At 41.8% G+C, this 26,180-nt stretch overlaps 1 protein-coding gene across 4 annotated transcripts in view; it reads left to right on the forward strand.

Annotated features, from left to right (window-relative positions):
* The window catches only part of phtm (phantom), a 486,877-nt gene that overhangs the window by 415,624 nt on the left and 45,073 nt on the right, over window positions 1-26,180 (forward strand). For all 4 annotated transcript variants that reach the window (XM_067139510.2, XM_067139509.2, XM_067139508.2 and 1 more), the window contains one exon: window positions 12,787-12,939. In XM_067139510.2, the coding sequence (XP_066995611.2) occupies window positions 12,787-12,939 (153 nt within the window). The remainder of the gene's footprint in view (window positions 1-12,786; window positions 12,940-26,180) is intronic.

Here is a 26,180-nt window from a genome sequence, read left to right on the forward strand (position 1 = left end):
GACCGTAATAAACGGTGAAGGACTCTCATGCCTGATAGTGTACTATACGTTACACTGTTCCTCTGTTGCGCCAGAGCCGAGGAGGACCAAGGTCTGCCCTGCATTGCCATTCAGAGGAGGTGTTGATCTTCTCGGGGGGTGATTTGGTTGGTGCGAGCCGAACCAGCTTGTCGAGTTCACACGGCCTTCTATGAACCATTCTGTACCCACCCGTTGCACTGCCGACACACTGTGAACCATTATGTACACACCGTTTCATTGCCGACACACTTTGTCCCACATGAGCAGCAATTTCCTGGATGGATGCATCAAGTTCTCTCATGCCAATAATGCGCCCTCTTTCCAACTCACTCATTTGACGGTACGGTTCTCGCGTACGTCTGTGAGGAATCCTGCACGACTTCTCAAGTCACACTGATCCATTACCTTCGGTTTATAGCGACAACGAGAGCCGCTGGCACAATTTTTCCCAGCCGGTGGTGGTGCGCCGAGATATCGATTTGGACCTTGAACCTGTTGGCCGACATGGTTCAAATGCCAATCATTTCTTCAGAACATACTAATGCACATGTTCTGTGAATATGAACTTCCTATCTCTAGTCTTTCAAGGTGTTCTGTTCTTTATGAACATGAGTGTATATACCAAGTGGTTCACCAGCCCCTTATTTTTTCGGAGGTTCGTAACCCAACTAACGCGTATATCATAGTCATCCGAAAAACATCAGTACCTGCTTCTTTATGGCCTTTGTACAAATATACCGTTTGTATAATGCTCGCGGGTATGGTAGAAATCATTAGCGACAGTGTTATTTCTATTATTTAAACTATAATGAATGTCTAAAATGATCACAGCTGCGAAAAAGTCTATCTTACGTTTGGACAAGAATGGACCACAACATGCTAGCTACGCACCACGGCTCGCGTGAATCACGGATCACTGTTATTGTACCGGCGAAGCTGTTTGGTAGTAGGTTCGATTCGCACGCTGGTACACCTTTCTTTCGATTAAAGCCCTTTACAGTGACTGTAATATGGCCATATGTCATCCTGTTCCAAAGAGTGAATTTTTATTTGGTCCTCAAAAAGACCGTTTTATCCGATGTTACGTAGCCAGCTTGGACTAAGACCTTATGGTCTGTAGGTAGGAAGTAGGGTACTCTGTAAATTCAGTGTAACAAGTGTTCGAAATGTTGACCACCTTGGTTTAGCATATTTCAGCAGGACGTTGTAAAGACGTTCTTGCACGTTGTAACATGTCAGGTGTAACAGTTTGGCTTGCTTCGATGATCAGTTGCTGAAGGTGATTAGGATCGTCAGGCTCCCGTGCATACACCCCACAGGAAGAAGTCAAGTGGCGTTAGATCGGGTGATCTGGCGGTCCAGTAAACGAGTCCGCCACTTCATATTCATTTATTTGGATATGAAGCACGCAAATGCTTCCGGAGGGCTACAGATCCGTGAGGTGGAGCCACGTCCTGTTGAAACTACAATGGTGGCCAGTTGTTTTACGTCGCACCGACACAGATAGGTCTTATGGCGACGATGGGACATGGAAGGGCTAGGAGTGGGAAGGAAGCGGCCGTGGCCTTAATTGAGGTACAGCCTAGTGTGAAAATGGGAAACCACGGAAAACCATTTTCAGGGCTGCCGACAGTGGGGTTCGAACCTACTATCTCCCGAATACTGGATACTGGCCGCACTTAAGCGACTGCAGCTATCGAGCTCGGTGAAACTACAATGGTAATCCCTTGCTCCGTAGAAGAAATATGGTCCGATGAGATAGTCACTGAAGATCCCACACCAGATATTATTCCCCACTGTACTTGAAATGCGCCTTGTCTTACCCAATGAGGATTCTCCGCGCTCCAATAGTGCATATTGGGCTGATTCACGAAGCCATTGTTGTGAAATAGCCATTCGTCTGAAAACAGGACTCTTGACCAAAAAAAGGCTGCATTATTTGTTACCGTGCGTGATGCCCATTGACAAAACGTAACTCTAGCATCGAAATCACATCCTTGGAGCTGCTGGTGTAACTGCAGATGGTATGGGTGAAATTTATTGTTATGCAGTATACGCACGACTGATGACCAGCTGATGTTAGCGTGCTGTGCAAGTGTCCCAGTACTAATATGAGGGTTATTATGGACAGCGTCCAAAACAGCCTCTTCATTTGGACCAGGCGTTATAGGAACATCTCTAACGGACGTTACCCTTCCAAGCGTCTCAGTTTACCGCCATTTTCGTTCAAGGTTTCGGAACGTATTGGTAGTCGGCAGTCTTCTGTCAGATAAACGCTCGTGATAGAGACGTTGCGACTGGACTACGTTCTGCCTTGTTTCCGCAAAAACGCATTCGTCATTGGAATACATCGTGAGTGAATGAATATGTGCTCTGTTGTGACCTGGTAAGTGAGCATAAACATTGTGTGTTCGTTAAAATGGGACATGATCTGTCGGTCAAAAATTAAAAAAAACATGCGTAAGGTTGAAATCGAACCACTGCGTTACCAATATTCAGACACTTTGAGTCACCGGCCCTTAAACGCCTCAGCCACAAATACAACATAGAAAGCGCTCGCTAATGTATTATTACTTCAGTATGGCCGATCGACATCGGAAGTTGATATCCGTGTAAAAGTCTTCAATAATGCTTTACAGTGTTCATTTAACTTTTTACCATTACGGAGCACGTGGCATACATATTAATTCGACCGTACTTTCTCCACAAATTAGCAACAACTGAACGTACTTTTCATAGGAATACATCGTGAGGAAATGAATAATTGCTGTGATGTGACCTCGTAGGTGTGGATTATTATTTGAATGCGTTGGACTCAGGAGAGTGTGGATTCGAATCCCATGCTGGCCGTCCTGAAAATGGTTTTCCTCGGTTTCCAATTTTCACTGCCAGGAAAATGCCGGGACGGCACCATATTAAAACACCAAGGCCAATTTCCTTCCCAATCCTTCCCGTATCCATTCTTAAGGGAAAGACGTCAAATCAGGGCGAATTCCTTAAAACCTGTAGGAAAAAGAATATTGATTGTTATTAGGGCTAGGAACTCCGGTTTTCCCTGTCATCTTTCATTCCAGCAACACACTCCATTCTCATTTCGTAGCGTCTATCACTTATTAATATATCACTTTGGGAGTGGCGACCCCATCGTAATAATAGCCTATATATGATTCATTCATTACATCCCTGACCCGGTCACTGACTGGAAAACAGGTTGTAGGTTTTCATTTTCAGTAGGGCTAGAGATTTTATGACCTAAAATTCACCATAATATGCACAGAAAACACGCTCTTGTAGCCTAAAATTTATCAAAATATGCATAATAACATAAAAATATGACCTAACAGTATTACATTTCACGTAAAATTCCAGTTGTAAAATCAATTAATAAGTCATTTTATGGCAACGAACCATTTATTTATGAATAAATTCCACAAGAGAAGTTAAACTATGCAATTTGATATTGTAATGCGCTTCTTATTTTATTAAAATTGTCAGTACATAGTCAAAGCATGCTGCGATTATTTTCACGTGCTTCTGTATCTTCAGTTCATGAGTGCTGAGTTTTAATATACAATGAATACCTTGTGCAAGTTTTCAAATACAGAAAAATTCCTATTTTCAGACAACAAAGCCTTGTACTTTGAAAAACTTCGTTCTACTTCAGCTGACACACGAGGAGCAAATTTGAAATGGACAATATCATTTGAACCTAATTATAAATGATTAAGAGAAAACTTTTCACCCAACAAAATCATTGAAATGGAACACAATGTGTGATACCCTTCGTTTTTTGGAACAACTTTTCCATTTCCGTTGATACTTCTTGCACCACTTTACCACAAACAACATTAAATTTTTTCACATTTATGTTCACTAGTTTTATCTGCTTCACTAGTGGCACTCCTGATTGCTCCAAAGCAGTTATATTAGCAGGAAGAAAACTAAAATTTGATTTGATATATGAAAGTTGACCTGAAATATCAGAAATAGACATTAATTCCCGGGCTAGTCCAATTGAAGCGGCTTCACTGCTATCAAATGAATCAATGATACTTTTCACAATGTTGAAGTTCTGGCAGTAATAGTTGCAGGATTCAATCCAGGATCCCCATCTTGTCAAAATGGGAGAAGGTGGCAAGGGAATGTCTGGAGTTAGCAAATTAAATGATGCAACACGCGAAGGGGCTTTCAAGAATACCTTCTTGACACACCCAATCAATTTATCAACCTCATTGAATTCACTACGGATCTCTTCTGCAACTCTTTGTAAGGCGTGAGATAAACAAGTCACATGCACCATTTTACTATATAATGCTTTTAATGATTTGGCAGCTTTCACCATATAAGGCGCACCATCCGTTACGAGGAGCAGTACATTGCCTTGCTGAACGCCTTCGGTCCATATGGCACGCATAGATCTGTCAAACAGTTTGCTAATGTTGGAAAAAATGACTATTTATAACTGTTCACAGTCTGTTAGAAACGTTTCACCTCGACCATTTTCTCCCAAATTCCCCACAATGACATTCGCAATATATCTTCCCATAGAGTCTGTAGTTTCATCAATTGATACCCATATTTTCTTATTTGCAACCCGTTGTCTGATTTCTTGCACTGTTGTTTCGTAGCTTCGGCTTATGTAGTCCTTTCTTAAAGTGGATGGATCGGGAAGAGATTTTCCGGCGCATTTTTCTAAGAATTCACGAAATTTTGGATGATTAAGCTTATTTAAGGGCATGTCGGCACTAAGAAATGCTGTACAAAGTTCTTCACAAAATTGTGAATAAGATTGGCAAGATTCTCGTAAGAGCATTTGCTGTAGTGTCTTTACATTTTCGATTCGTTGAACTCCACGTTTGTGTTTTTCTGTTGCCACATGCTGCTGAACGTTAAACGACTTCTCCGCAGTTACTCTTACATCGCACAGTTTACAATACAGTACTTTACCATCACTCGCCAACACTTTCTCACCATATTGAGGCACGAACTGTTGTAATTTTACTCGAATACTTTGCTTCACTTTAGGCGTTTTTTCTGATCTATACTACACAGAACACACACTTTCGACTTCAACAAGATTCAATAACCTCTGAGACACACCAGATTACGAAGGACAGGTTTAAGTAGCTACCTGCTCGCTGTTGAGCAAAGGTAAAGTCTCTATTGCGAATTCCACAGAAATAGGGGAGGAAGGTAGGTTCGCACCATTTTCCAGGAAACAAAATGCGATGTGTAGTTCTGAGAAATACAACAATTCAATTGAACACGGAAGAAAGAAACAGAATGAGAAAAGTCTTTACTACCTGAAAGAGTGAAAATATGACGAATATGATCATTTATTGTCTAAATTTGCTCTATCACATAGAAATGGCCATTTATGCATAAATATGACTTAACAAAGTACTATCATTCGATTACTTTTTTCATACCAAGCATTTATATATATTTAAGGAACTTACCAGTCTTACAAAAAATATGTGCTCCATCATGAAAATCCTAGCCCTAATTATTAGTGTATCCCCGCTAAAATAGAGCACACCGAGCTCTATAGCTGCAGTCGCTTAAGTGCGGCCAGTATCCAGTATTCGGGAGATAGTAGGTTCGAACCCCACTGTCGGCAGCCCTGAAAATGGTTTTCCGTGGTTTCCCATTTTCACACCAGGAAAATGCTGGGGCTGTACCTTAATTAAGGCCACGGCCGCTTCCTTCCCACTCCTAGCCCTTTCCTGTCCCATCGTCGCCATAAGACCTATCTGTGTTGGTGCGACGTAAAGCAACTAGCAAATAAAAATGGAGCACCTCTGTCGTTCAAAAAATGTGCATTATGCTGGATTGGAACCACTACGCTGCCGATACTCACACACCTTGTGCTCCAACCCTTAACCGACTTGGCCACGAATTCAACGTACATAGCATATGTTAGAGGTTTAGTACTTACGTATGGCTTTTCCACCTCGAAAGTTAAAATCCGTGTCAAAGTATTCAGTGATGTTTTACAACAGTGTTTCATTTAAATTCTTTACATTACAGAGCACGTGCTTTTGTAATCTGCTTACCCTGCAGGGTTGGGTTTTTCCTCGCACTCAGCGAGGAATCCCACCTCTGCCGCCTCAAGGGCAGTGTCCTGGAGCTTCAGACTCTGGGTCGGGGATACAACTGGGGAGGATGACCAGTACCTCACCCAGGCGGCCTCCCCTGCTATGCTAAACAGGGGCCTTGCTGGGGGATGGGAAGATTGGAAGGGATAGACAAGGAAGAGCGGCCGTAGCCTTAAGTTAGGTACCATCCCGGCATTTGCCTGGAGGAGAAGTGGGAAATCACGGAAAACTATTTCCAGGATGGCTGAGGTGGGAATCGAACCCACCTCCACTCAGTTGACCGTCCTAGGCTGAGTGGACCCGGTTCCAGCCCTCGTACCACTTTTCAAATTTCGTGGCAGAGCCGGGAATCGAACCCGGGCCTCCGGGGGTGGCAGCTAATCACACTAACCACTACACCACAGAGGCGGACTCGTATTGCTCTTACCGGTTTTATTTCATGGCGCAATAAATCACACGTTTGCAGATTGGTCCTTAGTATTTGATGCAGAATTATGTATAGTAGTTTTTCCTTTGCTAGGTCTATGGATCAATTTACAGCGATCACACAAAGGTAGCAGAGGAGAAATTTCAAGTTATTTGGTTTTCATAAAACTAAACTTAAATGATCTTCAGATTATACGCGTTATTTAGGTTGCCTATATCCGAAAAAATAAGGGGCCGGTGAACCATCCGGTATGCATATAGGGTGCCCCACGAAACATTGACAGCGCTTAGTATGTTGTGCGGGAAGGGAACCAGATCCGTTTTCCAGAAGGAACCCGTATCCAGAAACGCACGGCTTGGATTCGAACTAGTAAAGTCAGTATCGGCTCACATGAATAATTTCAAAGAACGGCTAAAATTCCAATAAACGCCAAGACATTGACTATCGAATACCAATAAATATTGTGCCGTGATTAAGACATGTGCAGTAATAGGAGATGTTCATTCTAACCAGTTCTAGCCAGGAAGTGTTACCTCAGTGAACATGTGAAGCTCACGTAGGAATAAGTAAGGCTTACAATTGTGCCCTTTTATAACAAAAGGGAGTCGAGTAGTGATCTTCAGAGACCGCAACCGCTACTCGGGTCGTCCATTCGAGCCTATGACTGGATCTAGCCATATATGTTATCTGAAGGCATATAGACAGTGCTTCAATAACTAGTTTCCCATTGTCCACATGTGATTGAGTGCTCGTCGAATCTAGAACTCTACTGTACCAGAACGCGCCAGTGTGCCTGCATTATTGGATTATACTCTACTAGAACGCGCCATTTTTCCTGCCTTATTTCAATCAAGGACCATCCAGATCTTCCAATAGTAGGAGATTGTGGATCAAGACACTATGGACGCAACCCCGAGGAAGATGAACCTAGGACTATCTGCTAATGAGGGACTAGTGATGGAGGCTTAAATCTCTACGGGTACCCTCTTATGCAATGAAATGTCGTATGGCTTTTAGTGCCGGGGGTGTCCGAGGACAAGTTCGGCTCGCCAGGTGCAGGTATTTCTATTTGACGCTCGTAGGCGACCTGCACGTCGTGGTGGTGGTGGTGATGATGATGATGATGATGAAATGATGATGAAGACAACACTACACCCAGTCCCCGTGCCAGCGAAATTAACCAGTGATGGTTAAAATTCCCGACCCTGCCGGGAATCGAACCCGGGACCCCTGTGACCAAAGGCCAGCACGCTAACCATTTAGCCATGGAGTCGGACACTCTCTTACGACAGCGCGGCTATACGAAGCAATGATAAATAAATTGCATGACACTTCTAAGCATGAAAATCACAAGTGTCGCGTTAAACTTAAGTAGTAAACGTAGAATATTTCAGCATGCACTTTGACAACGTGCAAGTGACGCAATATCCGTGTTTCAATGGGGTATTTATTTATTAGTTTGATTTCTTGTGTTTTTGCCTTTTGCGATTATGGATTAATTACGAATTTATTCCGTGGATTTTTTCATGAATTAGTATGTAAGGCCCTATAGTATGTTTTATGTTTGTGGTAAAGCATTCGTAAGGGTGGAATTGATAATTCAATAGACTTCATAATCCATTCCAAGTTTAATTAGATGAGAGGGGTCTTAGTAATTTTTCAAATATATGTCACCCGAATGCTTCACGACTTTAGTGCATGTGTCCAGCTACCCCTTTGTAATCTTAAGAATGCTGACAATTGGAAGAAGAAGATGATGGCTCGAGGTGCAATTAATGATCTATATAGCTATGCGGGTGATCGTTATGCTAATTAAATTACCTCGCCACTCCAAGGTGGTGACTGTTGCCGTCGGGAAGGGTATCTAGCCGTAAAATTGAGGTTAAGCCCCTCCAAGATGGTGACTGTGAGGTTAGGCTTGCTCTCTTATGCAACATCTGGCAGGGGGAGATGTATAAATGCCAGGGGTCAATGACCTTGCCAGGGGTCAATAACCTCGTGGGAAAATGCTGATTCAGCACCCATTGTTTCTGAATCCCCTTTCTTACACTTCTTTCGCACCATAGATTTCATCATTACCGTCACTGGTCTCCGGATCCGATTGATCCGTTTGTTGCGTTGTCAGTCGCAGTGGCGACGAACTCGGGAAAAGAGGCGTCGTCCGGAAATTTTCCACTTTTTGACGACGAGAACTTTTGGCGGCTATTAACAACTTCCTTTGTTTTCAGCTATATCGAACATTTTCTTCTGAAACGCCAACTTTTTTTCTCCGTTGTCCAGTTCCCATTTTGTTCTGCATTTAAAATTGAACGGTTGCATTTACCGGCAGTCTCCTATGCATCACTCATTTTCATCACAGAACACAATGACAAATATGCTCACGAAACTATGAACAGTTGCATAACGATGACGGGGATCTGCGACTCAACCCCAAACACCTTTTTTCGTAGTATTATTTTCTCGTACTGGGAAATTTGTTTTGTGCTTTCATGGCTTTTTTGTTGTTATATTGTACATATGGTTACCAAAATCAGTTTGCGGCGCAATTCATTGTTGAAATATAACGTTCGTTAGTACCAGTAAATGTGAATATTGGACTTGTTATTTTTGAAGTTTTCATCAAATTTAAACCATTTAAAAATGTGATAATTACTCGAGAACGTTTTTATAAATGACGCTCCAAAATTCTGGTGCAAAGATTACGCGAGAGTGAAAATTACATGAGTAAAAACGGTGTAAGTCCACCTCTGTGGTGTAGTGGTTAGTGTGATAAGCTTCCACCCCCAGAGACCGGGTTCAATTCCGGCTCTGACACGAAATTTGAAATAGTGGTACAAGGGCTGGAACGGGGTCCACTCAGCCTCGGGAAGTTAACTGAGTAGAGCGGGGGGGGGGGGGGGGTCGATTCCCACCTCAGCCATCCTCGAACTGGTTTTCTGCGGTTTCCCACATTCCATCAGTCAAATATTCCCGTGAATTTAAATGGCTGGATGGTACCCAACTTAAAGCCACGGCCGCTTCTTTCTCTCTTCATTGTCTATCCCTTCTGATCTTCCCATCCCCCAACAAGGCTCCTGTTCATTACTAAGTAATACTGATGATTTCCAAATATTTTCTATTCTTTGTATATACCTGTTCTCACTCATGAGGGATCTGTCGGCTAACGTTTAATTACCTTCTTTATAGGAGGAATATATTGGTGCAAGGTCGTACGGCTTCTTGCCTGAATGGTCAGTGCCGATGTCTTCGGTTCAGAGCGTCCCTGGTTCGATGCCTGGCTTGTTCTGTAATTTTACTCGCATCTAGTTAATTTATGTGATTCTGGGGCTGGGTGCTTATGTTTGTTCCAATACACTCTTCTTCATCCACACACAACAAACCACACTACCAACCACCACAGAAACACACAACAGTGAATATATTTTCCCCCACAGAAACACACAATATTGGATTATATTGTATCTTCCCACATAGGGTTGGCGTCAGTTGAGACAAGTTTATGTGTGCACCACAGTTCGCACCTGCGACTCCAAGGTATGGGGATGTGGCAGAAAAAGTAGAAAATTGCTATATGGTCATATTTGGATGCATATTTAGGGTTGACAAATTATTTTTGCGGACTGGGTATTTGGTCAGTCCCCGGTGTACGGTAGCGTGCCTGCCTCTTACCCGCAGGTCCCTGGTCAGGATCTGAAGGCTGGTTCGAGGTCCACTCAGCCTACGTGATTACAATTGGGGAGCTGTCTGATGGTGAGATAGTAGCACAGGTCTAGAAATCCAATAATAAAGGCAGAAAGGATTCGTCGTGCCTTGTAATCCGCAGGTCTTCGGGTTGAGGATCAGGCGCTTAGTAGGCCATGGCCCTTCGGGGTTGTAGCGCCGTGGGGTTTGGTTTGGCAGGACTTAATTCTCAAAAATGCAGGACATTTTACGAAAATGTAAGACATCGGTTAATTATACACTGAAAGCAAAAGTAAGCAATATTTAATGCGCGATATTCTGGAATTAAATAAAGCAGGACCAAAATCGTTTTTTTCTTTTTTGACATTTGCTTTTAAGTTGCACTAGCACAGATAGAACTTATGGTGACGATGGGATAGGAAAAGGCTAATTAAGGCACTGCTCCGGCAACCGCGTGGTGTGAATCTGGAAACCACGGAAAACCATCCTCAGAGCCGACACCTGCTCGGTTAAATAATTTCTACTTTTACTGCAAAACGCCATTCATATTTAGAACACATACTGACTTGGTGCAAAATGTCTTGCCTGTTTGAAACATAATCATGAAGCTCACGGCAGTTTAAGTGTTAGAAACTCCAGTTATACTGTTCACAGAATGAATTATAGTCATCTTAAAATGACAAAGCTAATTTCTAAAACAGTGCTAATAATACACTGTACACATATGCTGTGGTTTATAAAACACAGTCTACATCACAACACAATAAATTTAAATTATCGAAACCAGTTTTCGGAATTATATTCCATCAACAGTGACATTCTTAATATTTCATAATGATCTAAAACATAGAAAATAGTATCAACGTGAAGTGTATGGTTGATCGGTTTAAATGAAATTTTAAGAATTTCACTGGTAATGGAATATATTTCCGAAGACCGGTAAATAAATGTACTGTGTGTCCGCCTCTGTGGTGTAGTGGTTAGTGTGATTAGCTGCCACCCCCGGAGGCCCGGGTTCGATTCCCGGCTCTGCCACGAAATTTGAAAAGTGGTAAGAGGGCTGGAACGGAGTCCACTCAGTCTTGGGAGGTCAACTGAGTAGAGGTGGGTTCGATTCCCACCTCATCCATCCTGGAAGTGGTTTTCCGTGGTTTCCCACTTCTCCTCCAGGCAAATGCCGGGATGGTACCTAACTTAAGGCCGCGGCCGCTTCGTTCCCTCTTCCTTGTCTGTCCCTTCCAATCTTCCCATTTACCGGGCGAGTTGGCCGTGCGTGTAGAGGCGCGCGGCTGTGAGCTTGCATCCGGGAGATAGTAGGTTCGAATCCCACTATCGGCAGCCCTGAAGGTGGTTTTCCATTTTCACACCAGGCAAATGCTGGGGCTGTACCTTAATTAAGGCCACGGCCGCTTCCTTCCAACTCCTAGGTCTTTCCTATCCCATCGTCGCCATAAGACCTATCTGTGTCGGTGCGACGTAAAGCCCCTAGCAAAAAAAAAAATCTTCCCATCCCCCCGCAAGGCCCCTGTTGAGCATAGCAGGTGAGGCCGCCTGGACGAAGTACTGGTCATTCTCCCTAGTTGTATCCCCCGACCCAATGTCTTACGCTCCAGGACACTGCCCTTGAGGCGGTAGAGGTGGGATCCCTCGCTAAGTCCGAATGAAAAGCCAACCCTGGAGTGTAAGCAGATTAAGAAAGAAAGAAAATGTTCTGTGTGCTGTTACTGACTGTGTTTTATAAACCATGTGTGTATTCTCCTCACAGAAGGTATCAATAATCTGTTTCTCTCATCTGCCCATTGAGCAGAAATGAATGAAGAGACCTACTTTACAAATGCATTATACGCAGGAAGATATTGTGCCATTTTCAACAGCCCGGAATAGCAAATTTCATACTAGTACTAGTACTAAAATATCTCGTCCACTTATCATTAGAAGCACAAAATGAAACAAAAAGAACGCTCACCCCTCACTTCTCCGAGTCACACCACCAACGATAACATAAGATTATATCACTCTTATCAACCGTTGATCACGCTGACCGAAATTTACAAGCTACAACCAGAATAAGGACCTGAAAACTTTATTACGCCTCCAAAACAATTTCCCATGTGGTCAAGTTACGAATTCATTTTTTCTATCGTGACTGGAAAATATATATTTTCAACAGCTAAATGTTTTGGATTTCCATATAAGTAGGACATCGAGGAATTGTGAAAAATTCCTCTCGGACTTCGGACAGAAGGTTGTATTGTAGGATATGTCCAAGTTTTTCGGACGTCTGGTAATTCTATGCATATTTTGTGTCATATACATCCCAGCTCTAGCTAACTGTAACTGCTATATAAAACACCCCTGCTCGGAAATTGTTTATTTGTCTTTCATGAAGGACTCAATTATCTTATAGTAATGGCTACGTTTGTTTTTAAGGTACATAATGGATTTCAAGTTTTCCTGTAAGATCTAGCAACTTAATTTTCCCTACTCCACCCTCATATTCTTACATTAGTTTTAAATTAACAGTCTATGGTAACAGTAACAACAAACTCATATTTTCAGGCACGGATACACGAGGAACTAGACGAAGTGCTGGGAAAACGCTGGCCGACGCTGAACGATGCTCCAGTATTGTCATACACTCAAGCAGCCATTTCGGAGACTCAGCGTATTCGCTCCGTTGTGCCTGTGGGAATTCCCCATGGCACTACTCAGGTAAGTTAAATTCTGATACAGCTTTTATATTTCGATTGAATACTTGACAAAGTGCTCTGAAGGATCGTTTTCTGAAGTCTATCGATCGCCGGAGAGAGATTTTATTAACCTCTGCTTGCAGAATGTCTGGCGGAAAATGAAATTCCACATCAAGAAGACATTAGTTTAGAGGAATGTAATTTAGGCCAAGCAGTTGTCTAAACCTTTCCTGGCCAGTGGATGATATAATTCCCACTAACTCTTTTTCCGCTATTGGGCAATTGGGTAACCTGATTCCCACATTTGATTTGTGCTGCTATCTGGTGTGGACATCAGAAAATATCTAGAAAAATCTGCTGTGGTATATTTGCAGTTCCTAGGTTGGTGGATGTGTTTGTTTACATGTGTGTAATGTAATGGCTGCCACGAGCGTGCATTTTTCGGAAGTGAAGTGATTTTCTGCACCAGAAAGATCGATCTTAGTAATTCTAAGCTGTTTAAGTTTTCATAAATTGTTCTGTAGTGTTTCGGACATAGATTGAGCATTTTTTCGTCTCAGTATAGGTAAATAAATAGGATTTATGTAAATCTTGCCATGATTATTCATATCCAGAATTCTTTTGTTATTTTATTTTATTTAATTTTATTACGCTACTGAGTTCCAGAAATTCCATGAAAAGTAAAATGTAAAGTATTAGTAGCTTGTTTCATGACAAATAAATGTGTTCAGATTACCTTTCCAATATATAATTGTGGATGTATTATTCGTTTGGCTTTCACTTTGCACACCCCTTATTCTACCTGAAATGATGGTTACAGCTGTATGCACACATGCATTATCATTATAGACTGTTATGGCCTTCAGCGTTCAGTCTGCAAGCCTCTGTGAATTTACTAAACGTCGCCACAATCCTCGATGTAAATTAATTATACTTCTGTGGTGTATAAGATGAGTGCACATATTCACATTCTATGTCCTGATTTGTGTGTGCTAGTGTTTGGTTATTGGGAAGTATAGTTCCCACATTTGTGTCACGTAGGCATACTAACAGCCCACATTTTTTTTCACAGTTCCAGTGTTTGAAACTTTTTTAAAAAATAGCCTCTCATTCCTTGACATCCCATCACTACAAAATCATGTTTAGTTCTCAAAAATTCATTTCTTAAATAGTTTGGCCAGGAAAGGGCTAAGTAACATATTTACTTGATTAAAGTTTCCCCATCACACCTTCAAGTTTGCACGAGAATACCTGTGACATGTGACTTGAAGGTACATTGATAACCGCTGTACTCCCCACGATTTTGCATGTGAGCATGCTTTGTGTCGTACAGGTGCCCTATGTCATTTTGTGGGATGGAGTTCCACGCCTGTTGCGCCTGGCCAGTCACATCAGTAATGGTTAATGCTGGTATTGGATGACGCTGGATTTGTCGTCCATAATCTCCCATACGTGCTGAACTGGCAAAAGGTCTTGTGATCGCATAGGCCAAGGAAACTGGTCGACACTCTGCAGATCACGTTGGTTGAGAGCAGGGTTATGAGCTCGAGCGTTATCCTAATGGAAAACACCCCCTTGAATACTGCGAATGAATGGCAGCACAACCGGTTCAATCATCAACCTGGCATAGATATCCTCTATCAAGGTTATTGGGATAATGACGAAAGTGCACCAGCTGTCAAAGGAAAGCGCTCCAAAGACCACTCTTGGTATAGGTCCAGTGTGTCGACGCCGCAGACAGCTTAGTTCTCCACTCGACCTTCCAGTGATCTCTAGATTTATAACACTGAAGTCGCAGATGGCAGTGATTCGGAGTTAGTGGCAGGGCCTCTGGCTCGGAGCTATCCCCCAAATAATCGATTTGTTACAGTTCACTCTGTCGCTCTAGTGCCAACTAAATTTCTAGTGTCTATTGTAGATGCGGTACGATCCACTACAGCAATGCGGCGAATTCGGTGATCTTCCGGCTCTGTAGTGGTCCGGGTGCGGCCGGACCGCGGTCTTCTGGAGACAGCGCCTCTCCGTAATCATTGTTACCAATATCACGGAAAGAACATCCACCTTCTCGTAGCTCTATTACACGGCCTTGTTCAAACTCAATAAGCTGCTGATACAGTCTTCTTCGTGTCCTTAAAGGCATTTTTGATTCACACCTACCACACAACGTCAACACTGGACGACGACTAACGCTTACGAAGTGTACGGCGCATATTTAAAGCAAGCTTTCTTGTACCTTTAGTGGTGCTACTGGCATCACTCTTCGTCGACTAGCGCCAAAATGTGAATAGGTGGTGTCTCGCAGATGTACAAACATGCCATCAGAATATAGCACAAGTCATTCTTCGTATTGGGATTTCATTTTCTCTCGGAGTATACCGATAACCTTTAGTGTTTTGGGAGATCTTAGTATTTCATTTCTCCTTAATTTAAGAAGATGATCAGTGTAGTTCCTGGTTGTCTATACCATTAACGATGATGACGATGATGCTTGTTGTCTAATGCGGCCTAACATCTAGGTCATCGTCCCCCATTAACGATGATGAAACTAGGTTCTCTAATGTGTTATCCGCAGATGGTTTCATCCGAGATAATTCTTGATGTGTTGTTTGATTTAAAGAAATGAATGTAATACGTTACAACATTTTAATGAAATGTATATAGTTCCAAAACTAAGATTGCACAGTGTTCAGGGAGGACATTTTATATTGTTGTGTCGGTAGTGGTATTTTTGTATATGTAGGTTGGTACTTATATGTTTTACGTTGCTGTTCAATAATTTCGTGTTTTTCCTCAAAGTGCCGGACACCAAACCGTGCCCATCGGTTTTATACAGTTCGCCAGAAGATTGAATTGCAACTTATAGACCGGAATACATCATTACACTGGTACTAACGTACATGTTTTCATGTAACGAATGAATATTACGTCGAATTCTTAACCACGTGTAGTCGCGGTGAGTGCCATGTGGCAGAAAATGAATCTTTATGATGTGTGACCATTCCACGGGGCTCCCAGGATGTTGACGGTAAATAAGGAGGTTTTAAATAATTATAAATTCTGTAAGTGGCTGTGATGTACGAGTAGGAACAAGGACTCAGAAAACTGTACTTATGTGACTAACCTATGTGTCGTGATGTAGAATGATGAAGGCAGCAGATGCAACAATTCCAGTACGCAACAGACTTCAGCAATGAAAGACAGGCGATACCCTTCCTGAAATATGTCCTAAATTGATATGTCTCCAAGTAAACCTACTCATTTGAAATTTAACATGGCTGAAGGTAAGGTTAAGTAACTTCTTTGATTTCGGGCAGCTACAAAATCCACATTTACCACAGTGTGTTAGTTACGATGATAACCTGCTCACTTAGAAGTTAGATTAAACTTATAGAAGCTCAGTGAGTGACATATGATGAAAATAAGCGGGGTCAAATGGAAGATAGGTAATGTAATGCCGTTAGATTACTCCACCTTTCAGTGAAGAATGTAACCAGTGCATTAGTTCGGATCCATCAATTATGGTTAAGCTACCACAAATGTTTATTCCTAATTTTACTGACCAATTTCAGGAATGGTTTACATTGAAAGAGAATTGTATGTCCCTTTTTTTAGTAAAAATACAACTATTCCTAATATTCAGAGCTCCATTATTAGCAAAGTGCTATAAAGGGAGATGATAGGAGAGTTATTCAGCACATTCAATTAAGTGAAGAAAGCTTTGATATGGCTTGAGAATTGCTGGTTGAGAGATGCGATAATTATATTGTAATTTTTAATAAACATATTGAAAATATAATGAAACTACCTTCCATGTTATATGAGAGCATAAGTCAATTGTGACCTCTTCGTACATGTTACGAGAAGACGCTAAAATTTATGAAGCGGGATAAAGATATCCGGGATGCAATTATTGTGTATGTTTTACTGCAAAGGCTGGATATTGTAACAAGCAACGAGTGGGAGCTTCACATTTTAGTTTGGCATTTGCCAAATTGCAGCAAGTATACATGTTTTTAGACAACGGAAGGGCAAGTCTTACCAAGAGCCAATCACGATCGTTTATTAGTGTTAAGGATTAATGTGTTGTATGTAATAATTCCCATACTGTCCACCAGTGTCCAGACTTTAGAGCTTCACTGACTGCTGCGATGTATGAAAAGGTAAACGCCATAACTGATGTATAAATTGTCTTGTAATGATCACATAGTAAAACAATGCTGATCCAGCGGATGTAGAGTATGTGGCAAGTGGCACCACTCTTTGTTACATCGCAGTCAGGAATCACTCCAGGTGGACAACAATACAAGGGGTTCTTGTCTTACATTTAAGAAGACACATAGCAAACCGTGTGTACTGTTAAGAACAATTAAAGTGAAGGTCAATGGCAACGAGGTCTGTCAACATTCACGCCGTATTCTTCCTGAAAGTGGTTTGCAATCTAATTTCGTCACAGGAGGCATTGTTAGAAAAATTATGTTTATCTCAACTTCAGACAAGGAATCAAATACCAATAATGGGTATTAACAATGTACCATCAACCGTCGCCCATATTGTTCAATTGGAATTAAGCTCCATATACAATAGCTACCAAACGAATATAATGTGTTTGATTCTATCACAAGTTACTAATCATATATGTACTGTACACATTGGCATCTCTAAGTGGACCTCCCCCCACTGGTGTAAGACTTTCCGATGAAAATTTTAACAAGCCTGATGATGTCGACCTATTCATTGGGGCAGAAACGTTGTTTGATACACTGAAGAAAATGGAAATTGCAACCCCCATAAGGAGTAGTGCTACATTGCTGCAATTGAACATGCAAGACGAATGTTCGGTTGTGCTTCGATGATTATACTTTCAGGTCCCTCTGACCGCAAGTTTGGACAACAATTAATACACCTCGAGCTGCAATACATTGATGAATTCGTCGAGGCATGGAGTCAATAAGGCCCTGGATCGTTTCCTGAGGAATTGTGGCCCATGCTTGCTGCACTGCACGGGTCAGTTGTTCCAGAGTTGTGGATTGCTGAGCACGGTTGGCCAGTTGTCGACCCATCATGTCCCACACATGCTCAATAGGACTGAGATCCGGGAATCTGGCGGGCCATTCTAAGGTTGTGATGTCGTGGAGAGCTTCTCTGGAGATGCGTGCAGTGTGAACCCGGGCATTGTTCTGCTGAAACATCCCATTAGCAATGTTCGCCATCATATGGACAACCACTGGATTGAGTACCCTATCAACGTACTGTCGAGCAGTCATAGTGCCCTCAATAAGCACTAATTGTGATTTCACATTAAAGCCAATAGCTCCCTAGATCATAATGCTTGGTGTTGGCCCTGTGTGCCTCTCGACAATAAGATCTGGGCGGACCCTCTCCCCGGTTCGTCGGCGCACATGAATCCGGCGATCACTGCGGGCAAGTCAGAAGCCCGATTCATCACTAAAGACGACCGTATGCCATTCGTCGACCCACATCGCTCTTTCTCGACACCAGGCCAGCCTTACACGTCGCTGTTGTGGGGTCAATGGAACACCTTCTGCAGGGACACGGGCTCGTAAGCCAGCTCCAGGCAGGCGATTACCAACTGTTTGTTGTGTAACGTGGGGTGCCACAGCTGCTCGAATTTGCGCTGCTGTTGCATGGGGTTCCATACGGGCCATCCGAATGATGCGGCGATCCTCTCTCACAGTTGTCTGTCGCGCTGGGCCTGTGCCAGGTCTACGAGTGTGGGTACCTTCATTTGACCACTGCTGCCATACACGTTGTACCGTAGATGCCTGTCGGACAACACGTGCAGCGACAGTCCGTAGCGATAATCCAGCCTCACACAGCCCAATTATCCGAGCCCTCTCAAACGGCGACAGTTGTTGATAGCATGCTCTTCTCTGTCGTCGAGGCATGTTTGACAGGGAACACTTCACTGCACAGACTGCATGTCAACTACGCTACACCAGAGTCCGTATACTGGAGTTGATTCCTCCGCGACCAAATACGTGGGGAGACCTGTAGCAACAATCCAATGGGTCTGAAACTTTGATCGTTTACATACGTACATAGCATCGTTCCGTATCTTGAAAATCAACACAAGCGACTAATGCCTTCATGGTGTTGCAATTTCCATTTTATTAAGTGTATTATGTTAGAAGGGAAGTTTGAATGTGAGGGATTGCCAGTCCTGCAAAGCACACAATCAGGCTACATACTTGCTGGGGAAATCCATCAGTCATATGTTCACGGTAGCAAACGTACAGGTCAGCTCACTTCGTACAGACACACACGTTACATCGACTGATGGAGCGAATCTGGGTTATAGACGAATTTTCAAGTAGAACACTTAATCAGGAAGAGAAAGCGTGTAAAACCTACTTCCTACAAAACACACGTCGTCTAGAGAATGGTCAGTATGACGTTAGACTACAATTGAAACAGAATCATAACTCATTAAAGAGATCCTTTGACAGAAACAATATTGTAGCGGCTGATCTGAATTTGCCAAATGTTAACTGAGAAGGGAATCTGAATGACATAAAACATGACCAACAAATGGTGAATATGTTAATATGGGAAGGACAGGTGAATCGGAAAGTCATGGAACCAACTTGAGGTAAAAATATTCTAGACGTGGGGCTGATAAACCAGATGAGCTCTGTCAAAATCTGGAGTGATGGATCATATATGTGATCATAAAGCTGCTTTTGTAGTAGTTAAAAATGAATGTTATAGAAAGGAGTGTCCTAAAAGTAGGACTGTTAGGCATTACCATACGTTTGATATGAGACATGGGGAAATTGCAGTTGAAAGCTAGAAATGTAGCTGGCATTTATACGACTTCTGGGGACATTTAAAGGCAATGGGTTGGGATATTGTGCCATATCTTATTTGATTACTAATTGTACTAAGGAGCTATACCATATGAATGGAGAATTGCAATAGTTGCGCCCGTGTACAAGGGAAAGGGTGAAAAACATAAAGCGCTGCTGTTGCATGTTAGGCACGTTTGCGAAATTACGAAATGATTTGATAGAAGTCATTTCAGGTTTAGGAGAAGCTATTCCAGTGAATCTCAACTTGTAGGATCCCACCATTCAGGAGGTCATTTCGCTTTCACCAATCCTAGGCTTTTGATAGGGAAGATCATGGGAGATTAATCAATCAATCATTCAATCATTACTGATCTGCATTTAGGGCAGTCGCCCAAGTTGCTGGTTCCCTGTCTGTTGTTTTTCTATCCTTTTCTTAAATGATTGCAAAGTAATTGGATATTTATTGAAAATCTCCCTTGGTAAGTAATTCCAATCTCTGCCTCCCCTTCATATAAACAAATATTTGCCTGCATTTTTCCTCTTGAATTCCAGCGTTATCTTCATAATTTGATCTTTACCACTTTTAAAGACACCACTCAAACTTATTCATCTTCTGATGTCATTCCACGCCATCTCTCTACTGACAGCTCGGAACATACCAATTAGTCGAGTCTTCCCAGCCCAAACTTTGTAACATCTTTATAACACTACTCTTTTGTCGGAAAGCACCCAGAGCAAATCGAGTTACATTTCTTTGGATTATTTTTTCCAGTTCTCGAATCAAGTAATCCTGCTGAAGGTCCCATAAAATAGAATCATACTCTAATTGTTGTCTTACTATGGAGTTATATGCTCTCTCCTTCACATCCTTACAACAATCCCTAAATACTCTCACAATCATGTGCAGCGATCTGTACCCTTTGTTTACTATCCCATTTAGGTGATTACCCCAATAAAGATGTTTCCTTATATTAACACCTAGCTACGTACAATGATCCCAAAAGGACCTTTTCTTATATCAATGCAGTAATTACGAGTAAAACTGAGACGACTTTTCCTATTTGTGAAATTCACAACCTGACTTTTAACCCTGTTTATCATCATATCATTTCGCACTGTCCATCTCACAATATTATCGAGTTCATTTTGCAATTTCTCACAAACTTGTAACTTATTTAGTACTCTATATAGAATAACATCATCCGCAAAAAGCCATGTCTCTGATTCCACTTCTTTACGCATATCATTTTTACAGGGTTATTCACCTAAGATGTTACACGGAAATAACGTTAAACCATTAAAGAAATCGGTATTCTGTTTTCATATTCGTAAAATGATACCCAGGGGCTTGTAAAATAATGTGCTATTTATTCTAATGGGGTGGTTAATAACAGAAATATTAATACTAACTCTATATTTTTAAATGGAACAGCACAAATTCATGCAGCTGGCCTAAGGCCTAAACGTTCAACTGCGTACAAGTTCAGATATCTAAGTATTTTCAAAATCGGACAGTTAGTTTTGGAGATATCAAAAAGAATAGCATGCGCGTTTTTGCATACCGCATCAGACGGCGTGCAGTCGGGAAAGGACATATTGAAGCGCAAGCAGTTTCCTGGGTGTGATTTCAGCCACAGTATGTATACCAGGCATGTAAGCATATCGTACACATGTGATGGTTTGCAAAGTGCGTATGACAGGCGAACTTATGACAGGACAGGGAAGGTTGATGTTTTTATAAGGAATAAAGTAAATACTTTGGTACCTTTGATATAGGCCACGGCCGACGTTCTTTCCAAGTCCTTCCCATTCCAATCCGTGGGGAAGAACGTCAAACTGAGCGCAACCTCGTTACACATGGATTTCAAAACAAGACAGAAAAAACTTTAATCTCCCTTCCCCGTTGTGTGTTTGGCAGTCACACAATAACATTGCACACCCATGGTATGTGCCGGTACATCACATTATATATACGATAGTTTACAATACATGTCTAGTAGGTATTCGTTCTGTGGCTGAAATCAATGCCAGGAAACAACTTGTGTGCCAATACGTCCTTAGCCGATCGCACGCAGTCTGATGCGGAAGGCAAAAGCCCAAGTGTGGTTTTTATAGACATCTCAAAAAGTAACTGTCCGATTTTGAAAATACTTACTGTACATATTTGAACTTGTACGCAGTTGAACTTTTAGGCCAGTCGTATGTATTCGTGCCGTTCCATTTAAAAATATGGAGTTAGTATCAATATCTCGATTATTAATCACCCCATGAAAATAAGTAGCACAATATTTTACAAGCCCCTGGATATCATTTACGAATATGAAAACAGAATACCGATATCTTTAATTGTTTACTCGTTATTTCCGTGAATTATCTTAGGTGAATAACCTTGTATATACTCCGCTGCCGTAGATTAACGGTTAGTGTTATTAGCTGCCGTCCCCGGGGGTCCGGGTTCGATTCCAGGTAATGTCAGAAATGTAAGAATGGTAGGATGCCTCGTATCGGGTTAAAATGATACATGCGACTCACCTCCATTCGGGGTGTGTCTGAAAAGAGCTGTACCACTTCGGTATGAGGACACGAGTCTACTTTACTTTTTTATTTTTATATATAAGGAAACGTAAAGGTCCAATATTACTGCCCTGAGGAATTCCCTCTTAATAACAGGGTCAGATAAAGTTACGGCTACTCTAATTCTCTGAGACCTGTTTTCTAGAAATTTAGCCACTCCTTCAGTCACTCTTTTGTCTAGTCCAATTGCACTCGTTTTTGCCAGTAGTCTCCCATGGTCTACCCTATCAAATGCCTTAGATCAATCGCGATACAGTCAATTTGACCTCCTGAATCCAAGATGTCTGCTACAAATTGCTGGAATCCTACAAGTTGAGCTTCAGTTGAATAACCGTTCTTAAACACGAACTGCCTTGTATCGAACCAGTTAACGAAAGTGAGGGCTATTGGACTAGACAAAAATGTGTTATCTGATTCTGTAATGGTTAAGAGGGGAGTCACGCAGGGCAGTATTTTTTTCTTATACGTAGGTCGAGTCATAAGTCATGGCAACAATTTTCTTCTCGCGAACAGGAGAAAACACGGAAAATCTAAGATATGCATTTGGAAACGTACGGTATGTACTTGCGTATGATGCCACTAGATGGTGTATGTAAACAACAGTGTGTGTCTAAGCATGCCCCCATGTTCAGTGTGTGAGTAAGAGCGTCACAAAATGGAAGTCAACAAGCAGGAGCCACCTTATTCGCCTGATTTGAGCTCATGTGGCTATTATCTAATCCCCAAAGTCAAGAAGCCATTACGTGGACAACGGTTTGCTAACAAACAGGACATCGTAACAGCATATCGGAGAGAGGTGTCACACGTTAGCGATACACATGCAGCGAATGGTATTCAAGGCCTGCCCCACCGCTGGCAACGCACAGTGGAAACCTTGGGTGATTATTTCGAAGGTCTGTAACCAGTGGAGACCTGTCCTTTGTACGTAGTCTTGTGTTTTTGCTGTCTATACCAAAATAAAACAATGTTTACCAATGGCCTGTGTTCTGTCACTTTCCTACGAGAATCTCCTGAAGTCCGAATTTGTCTTCAGACACTGTGCATAAGTACATGCCCTATATTTCCAGATGTATATCTTAGATTTTCCGTGTTATCTCCTGTTCGCGAGAAAAAAGTAGTTGCCATGACTTATGACTCGACCCACATATATATATCAATCTCCATGATATGAGTAAAGAAGTGGAACCGAGATCCATAGCTGTAGTCGCTTAAGTGCGGCCAGTATCCAGTATTCGGGAGATAGTGGGTTCGAACCCCACTGTCGGCAGCCCTAAAGATGGTTTTACGTGGTTTCCCATTTTCACATCAGGCAAATGCTGGGGCTGTACCTTAATTAAGGCCATGCCCGCTTCCTTTCCAGTCGTAGCCCTTTCCTGTCACATTGTCGCCATAAGACCTATCTGTGTCGGTGCGACTTAAAGCCAATAGCAAAGAAACGAACTGGAATCCCATATAAGGCTATTTGCCGATGATGTTATACGGTACTGAGTAGTCTATGAGTTGCAGGACTGTGAGCTATTGCAGAGGGACCTAGACAATGTTGTGAGATTGAGCGCGGACAATGGAATGATGGTAAATGGGATGAAAAGTCAAGTTGTACAGTAAGTTTCACCAAGAGGGGAAGTTCTCTCACTTTTAATTACTGTATTGATGACGTGATAGTCGTTCACGCGGAACATTCTAAATACCGGTACCTATGTTTTAATACAAGGAATGGTCTTATTTGGAGTAATCATATAACGAGGTTCTAAATCAATTGTTACAGATGTCTCACCATGGTCATGACAGTATTTAGGGGTTGTAGTAAGGATGTAAAAGAGAGAGAGAATAAGTATCTGGTAAGACCCGAAAATTATAGTATGGTTCTAGTGTATTGAACCCTTTAGGTCCATATAGAGGGATACCTACCTTTCTTGCCTATCAGCAAAGTTCATGAGATCTGTCTCTTGGGTCGTATCGGGTTCTTCGTCACTTGCTGAGGTAAAGGTAGGGTTCAGTAATTCTAATCTATCTACTGGAATGAAAGGTCTGTTTAAAAGATTCCTATTTATTCAGGAAAATACTGAAGCAATCTGATATGTCAACGGTATCATAGAAGTCAGTTGTGTCCACTGGACACCACAATCATTTTTACATAAACGTCAGAACACTGGTGTGAGACTTTAACGTAACTGCCTGACGGGCATTCATACTAGAAACCATTGTCTCAATTATTAATCAATTAAGAAAGGAAAGTCTGGAAATCCTTAAATTCGGCTTCCATGTGAGACCACATGTACCATCATAGTGATTCGTTATGGTCCAGCCCTCGTAACACGAACTCTGGACTCTGGGTGTAATTAAGGCCGTCCAATCGGTGTGTGCCACACAGTGGTTCTACGGCATGGACCCTTAATTGAATCGATGCGACCTGCGTCTATGTCATGGACCGACATCTAATCTTCTAAGTTACTTTAAAGTCATTGTGGATGATGACCGCAAGGAAATGATGCTACAATGGCATATGGCCCTAATACAAGTCACTGGGGTTGATGACCCCCTGACCATCCAAGTTTCTAGGCTGAAGGCTAAACACAATTAAGTTACATCGGTTGATGACCAAAGTTTCCACTTTACTATCCCCAGCACATTCACTGCCCAATCAATCAAAGTTCAATAATTACAACAATAGCAATGTTCACAAACTTTGTGGCAGTAAAATCCATTTCCTTCGGATATGTCCCCTAAATCGTTACTTTATATTTAAATATTCCCCCAGAAAAACAAACTAGAATTTCCAGAATGCATCTCCAAGTTATTCGCTTGATTAAAGTTATTTCAAAATGCGGTTTCACTGGATTTAATAATTTAATAAATTTAAATGATTTGACGAAATGTTAACAAACAACAAATTTTATCTCCGCGGACTCTGGTTTCTTCACAAATTCCTACGCAGCTGTGATGTAAATTCAATCTTGTGATGTTTATCTGGCTGGAAAAGAATTGTTACATAATTCATGTCCAGTTATGTATCTTGTCTCCTGATCTCACACTTATAAAATCTAATCTAGTCCTAACCGTTATTAACACTTGGATATCCTAATAATCTACGTACAAACCAAACAACTCGCCATATAATTACGATGTCATCTCTCGTCATACCATTTATGAATTTTGCACACCCCTCACAGACAAACCGATCATCACAACCATCGCTCTATATTTTGGACAACCCTTAATTTGGTTACTCTGTTCCTTATACTCAAAGTTCGTGATTTCAAATGTTCATTACGTCCCCAATTAAACAAATTTTACAGTATTTCACAATACTCAGATCATTACCGGCTATGAATTTCAACTAAATCCAGCATTTTAACGTTTTCCCCGGCCGAGAATACAGTACAATCTCAATTCCACGCCTGTCCCGTTAACACAGCTGAGGCCTCTCGTCCCCAAGTTCGCTTGGCAGTAACATGAAACACCTGGTTTATTCCAGTTGACTGGCTTCTCAAAATGCTCTCTTTAAACTCTGCCGACAAAATTAAACAAATACGATATTCTAACCAACAAAATGCACAGATTAAGCTTCAAGATGCCCACACTAATTATACGCGTCGCCAATTAATACCGCTATGGATTTCTATGAATTTCTTTCCATTCCCAACATTATAAAATATTCCTCGGGCTATCACGTCCCGACTTCAATGACAGGACTCTAACCTGATTCGCACATCTCATCTCAACCCATAAAAAACATTCCTCGGTCTTCCGTGTCCCGGCTTCAATGACAGGTCCAACCTGATTCACAAATCTCATATCAACAAAACTAACCCCTGTTTCCCAGCTCCACACTTATCATCGACAAAGAACTGGAATAAAATCCTCACTAGAAATCTCGACG

The sequence above is a fragment of the Anabrus simplex genome, chromosome 2 (assembly GCF_040414725.1).
Source record: "Anabrus simplex isolate iqAnaSimp1 chromosome 2, ASM4041472v1, whole genome shotgun sequence".
NCBI lineage: Eukaryota > Metazoa > Arthropoda > Insecta > Orthoptera > Tettigoniidae > Anabrus > Anabrus simplex.